The sequence below is a fragment of the Engraulis encrasicolus genome, chromosome 12 (assembly GCF_034702125.1).
Source record: "Engraulis encrasicolus isolate BLACKSEA-1 chromosome 12, IST_EnEncr_1.0, whole genome shotgun sequence".
Taxonomy (NCBI): Eukaryota; Metazoa; Chordata; class Actinopteri; order Clupeiformes; family Engraulidae; genus Engraulis; species Engraulis encrasicolus.
The window spans coordinates 35,535,061-35,540,060 of record NC_085868.1 but is presented as its reverse complement, the minus strand read 5'-3'; the positions used below and the strand labels follow the sequence as shown (position 1 = coordinate 35,540,060).

At 45.7% G+C, this 5,000-nt stretch overlaps 1 protein-coding gene across 1 annotated transcript in view; it reads right to left on the bottom strand.

Annotated features, from left to right (window-relative positions):
• LOC134459715 (trichohyalin-like) overlaps positions 1-5,000 on the bottom strand; it is a 6,159-nt gene that overhangs the window by 352 nt on the left and 807 nt on the right. Inside the window, exons 2-3 of the mRNA XM_063212110.1 lie at positions 4,761-4,896; positions 1-4,663 (exon numbers count right to left, since the gene is read on the bottom strand). The exon at positions 1-4,663 is cut by the window's left edge and continues 352 nt beyond it. Of these exons, the coding sequence (XP_063068180.1) occupies positions 1-4,663; positions 4,761-4,870 (4,773 nt within the window). The 5' untranslated portion in view covers positions 4,871-4,896. The remainder of the gene's footprint in view (positions 4,664-4,760; positions 4,897-5,000) is intronic.

Below are 5,000 nucleotides of genomic sequence, written 5' to 3'. Positions count from 1 at the left end.
GTCTTTGGGCTTACAATTTTCTAGAGAGCCCGCAGCACTCTGTCCTCTTCGCTCCATGTCATTGCTTGGGCATGAACGGTCCTCGGCTGGCCCTGAGTTTGCAGTGCTTTTATGCCCTTCTCTTTTTGCATCTATTTCTATGTCATTTTCAGGCCCAGAGTTTTCCATGCGACTACCGGACACCATTATCTCTTGGCCGTGTCTCTCCTCCTCTATCACACAAATGATTTCCAGGTGCGAGTTCACACTGGCAGGCTGGCCTCCTGTAGGCATGCTGGTCTCCTCCATCGTTGTTACTGTTTTTGGTTGGTCATTTGGTGTGTCCATCGTCGCTACTGTTTTTGGTTGGTCATTTGGTGTGTCCATCGTCGCTACTGTTTTTGGTTGGTCATTTGGTGTGTCCATCGTCGCTACTGTTTTTGGTTGGTCATTTGGTGTGTCCATCGTCGCTACTGTTTTTGGTTGGTCATTTGGTGTGTCCATCGTCGCTACTGTTTTTGGTTGGTCATTTGGTGTGTCCATCGTCGCTACTGTTTTTGGTTGGTCATTTGGTGTGCCTCCTGCCGTTCTCTCCATTTCCTCTGCTGTCGTTCTCTCCTGCTCCACTTTTCTGAGTGCTGCTGTTTCATCACGTTGTCTCTCCATCTCTATGATTTTCGTCATCATGTTTTCTGTCAATTTCTCCAGCTGGCCAATCCGTCGTTCTTGTTCCTCGCTGTGTCTCTCTGAGACTCTCCGGGCCTCAACTTTCTCTTTCATCATATTTTCTGTCAATTTCTCCAGCTGGCCAATCCGTCTTTCTTGTTCCTCGCTGTGTCTCTCTGAGATTCTCTGGGCCTCATCTTTCTCTTTCTGTATCTCCAAGTACATCCTCTCAAGGTCATCTATCCTTCTCTGTTGATCTTCTATGGTGGACTGGGCCAGTGTCAGCTCTCTAACTGTTTCGTCCCTCCTCTCTGCAGGGATGCTGTATTCTTCTTCTGCCCTTTTCTCATGATTCTGTCTATCTTGCTCTGCCCCAGCTCCAAGTGACTTGAATGGATTTGTCTCCACCTCCACCTCTGGTGTCTCCTGCTTTGTTGTGACATCTTGAGAACACATACTGCTTGTTCCTGCAATTGTGTCTTGCTCCTGTGTCAATCTCTCTGCCGTCTCCCATGCGCTATCTCTCTGCCAAGCATCTGCCAACATCCTTTCTGCTAGTTCCTCTTTCATCTTCTCCATCTCCTCTTTGTTCTCTCCATTCAGTCTGTGGAAGGTCATGCATGTTTCTATTTTCTGGATCTGTATCCTATTGTTCTCTATCTTCTGTCGTTCCAGTGCTCTCTCAAGCTCTCCTCGAAGCCACACTTGTCCTGCTCCCTGCTCTGAGTTAACGGTCAGAGGGTCGCTGTCTCTCTCATTGGATGTGTCACTCTCACTGGATGTCTCACTCATTCTCTCCTGCTCATTTGCCTGTCTCACAGCCTCCATTGCTGTTCCTTCCACTTCACCCCGTTCCATTCCATTTTCTTCTTTCATCCGTTCAACTTTGTGATCCTTTGCTTCTGTTTCATGTTCTGCCCCTTCTTCTGCGTGGCCCATTGTTGTTTTTTCTTCTACTTTCTTTTTCATCCCCTCCTCTGTGTTTTCTTCCTTTCCATTCAGTTGATCCACATCCATCCACTTGTTCTGGATCCCTTTTTGTCTCTCTGTGTCTTCACTCGTTTCTAATACATTTCCTTGTTCCATCAGTCCTTTTTTCCCCTTTTTTCTTTGTTTCTTTTTATTGTGTTGTTTTTCCTTCGGCGCTTCTCTCTCCAAGTTCACACTCAATTTCTTCTCCTCACTTTGGTTTGCTATTTCCAGTTCTCTTCCAAACAATGCTTCAAGCTCTCCCTGCATCCTCTCAAGGTCATCTATCCTTCTCTGTTGATCTTCTATGGTGTACTGGGACAGTGTCAGCTCTCCAACGGTTTCTTCCCTCCTCTCTGCAGGGATGCTGTATTCTTCCTCTGCCTCACTCTCATGATTCTGTCTATCTTGCTCTGCCCCAGCTCCAAGTGACTTGAATGGATTTGTCTCCACCTCCACCTCTAGTGTCTCCTGCTTTGCTGTGACATCTTGAGAACACATACTGCTTGTTCCTCCAATTGTGTCTTGCTCCTGTGTCAATCTCTCTGCTATCTCCCATGCACTATCTCTCTGCCAAGCATCTGCCAACATCCTTTCTGCTAGTTCCTCTTTCATCTTCTCCATCTCCTCTTTGTTCTCTCCATTCAGTCTGTGGAAGGTCATGCATGTTTCTATTTTCTGGATATGTACCCTATTGTTCTCTATCTTCTGTCGTTCCAGTGCTCTCTCAAGCTCTCCTCGAAGCCACACTTGTCCTGCTCCCTGCTCTGAGTTAACTGTCAGAGGATCGCTGTCTCTCTCATTGGATGTGTCACTCTCACTGGATGTCTCACTCATTCTCTCATGCTCATTTGCCTGTCTCACAGCCTCCATTGCTGTTCCTTCCACTTCACCCCGTTCCATTCCGTTTTCTTCTTTCATCCGTTCAACTTTGTGATCCTTTGCTTCTGTTGCATGTTCAGCCCCTTCTTCTGCGTGGCCCATTGCTGTTTTTTCTTCTACTTTCTTTTTCATCCCCTCCTCTGTGTTTTCTTCCTTTCCATTCAGTCGATCCACATCCATCCACTTGTTCTGGATCTCTCTTTGTCTCTCCGTGTCTTCACTCGTTCCTAATACATTTCCTTGTTCAATCAGTCCTTTTTTCCCCTTTTTTCTTTGTTTCTTTTTATTGTGTTGTTTTTCCTTCGGCGCTTCTCTCTCCAAGTTCACACTCAATTTCTTCTCCTCTCTTTGGTTTGCTATTTCCAATTCTCTTTCAAACAATGCTTCAAGCTCTCCCTGCATCCTCTCAAGGTCATCTAGCCTTCTCTGTTGATCTTCTATGGTGGACAGGGCCAGTGTCAGCTCTCTAAGTGTTTCTTCCCTCCTCTCTGCAGGGATGCTGTATTCTTCCTCTGCCTTACTTTCATGATTCTGTCTATCTTGTTCTGCCCCAGCTCCAAGTGACTTGAATGGATTTGTCTCCACCTCCACCTCTGGTGTCTCCTGCTTTGTTGTGACATCTTGAGAACACATACTGCTTGCTCCTGCAATTGTGTCTTGCTCCTGTGTCAATCTCTCTGCCATCTCCCATGTGCTATCTCTCTGCCAAGCATCTGCCAACATGCTTTCTGCTAGTTCCTCTTTCATCTTCTCCATCTCCTCTTTATTCTCTCCATTCAGTCTGTGGAGGGTCATGCATGTTTCTATTTTCTGGATATGTACCCTATTGTTCTCTATCTTCTGTCGTTCCAGTGCTCTCTCAAGCTCTCCTCGAAGCCACACTTGTCCTGCTCCCTGCTCTGAGTTAACGGTCAGAGGGTTGCTGTCTCTCTCATTGGATGTGTCACTCTCACTGGATGTCTCACTCATTCTCTCCTGCTCATTTGCCTGTCTCACAGCCTCCATTGCTGTTCCTTCCACTACTTCACCCCGTTCCATTCCATTTTCTTCCTTTATCAATTCAACTCTCTGGTCGTTTGGTTCTGTTCTGTTCTGTATCTCGTTTTGTCTCTCTGTTTCTTCACTCGTTCCTAATACATTTCCTTGTTCCATCAGTCCATTTTTTCTTCTTTTTCTCAGTTTCTTTTTATTGTGTTGTTTTTCCTTTGGCTCTTCTCTCTCCAAGTCCACACTCACTTTCTTCTCCTGACTTTGGTTTGATATTTCCAGTTCTCTTTCAAACCATGCTGCAAGCGCTCCATGTACCCTCTCAAGGTCACCTATCCTTCTCTGTTGATCTTCTATGGTGGACAGGGCCAGTGTCAGCTCTCTAAGTGTTTCTTCCCGACTCTCTGCAGGGATGCTGTATTCTTCCTCTGCCTTACTTTCATGATTCTGTCTATCTTGCTCTGCCCCAGCTCCAAGTGACTTGAATGGATTTGTCTCCACCTCCACCTCTGGTGTCTCCTGCTTTGTTGTGACATCTTGAGAACACATACTGCTTGTTCCTGCAATTGTGTCTTGCTCCTGTGTCAATCTCTCTGCCATCTCCCATGCGCTATCTCTCTGCCAAGCATCTGCCAACATCCTTTCTGCTAGTTCCTCTTTCATCTTCTCCATCTCCTCTTTGTTCTCTCCATTCAGTCTGTGGAAGGTCATGCATGTTGTTATTTTCTGAATCTGTATCCTATTGTTCGCTACCTTCTGCCGTTCCAGTGCTCTCTCGAGTTCTCCTTGAAGCCACACTTGTCCTGCTCCCTGCTCTGAGTTAACTGTCAGAGGGTCGCTGTCTCTCTCATTGGATGTGTCACTCTCACTGGATGTCTCACTCATTCTCTCCTGCTCATTTGCCTGTCTCACGGCCTCCATTGCTGTTCCTTCCACTTCACCCCGTTCCATTCCGTTTTCTTCTTCAACTCTGTGATCCTTCGCTTCTGTTGCATGTTCTGCCCCTTCTTCACTCGTTCCTAATACCTTTCTTTCTTCCATCACACCTTTTTTCCTTCTTTTTCTTCGCTTCTTTTTATTGAGTTGTTTCTCTTCACTCAATTTCTTCTCTTGATTTTGGTTTGCAATTTCAAGTTCTCTTTCTAACCATGCTTGAAACGCTCCCTTCTCCAAAGAGGACCTTTTGATTTCAGAAAGAGTATGTGTCAGTACAGCTCACCACATTTCTATTACAAAGATGATTCCATAAACAATATATAACTGAATAGATGACTTACTGTGGCAATGTGTCCTGTCTTGAGGGGGGACAAGACTGGCCCTGGGACAGCTGTGTGACACCCGAAGTGTCCTGGTCCCCAGCCAGAATGTCTTTCTCCATGGCTTCCATGCGCTATTTCATACTGGAATTCATTTCTGTCAGGGAAAGGTTCATTTAGTATCTTTGGTTTTACATGTTTCTATTGTGACATCATAACATTTATAAAGACAAATTAAGAGACTTTCTACACGGCCATGTA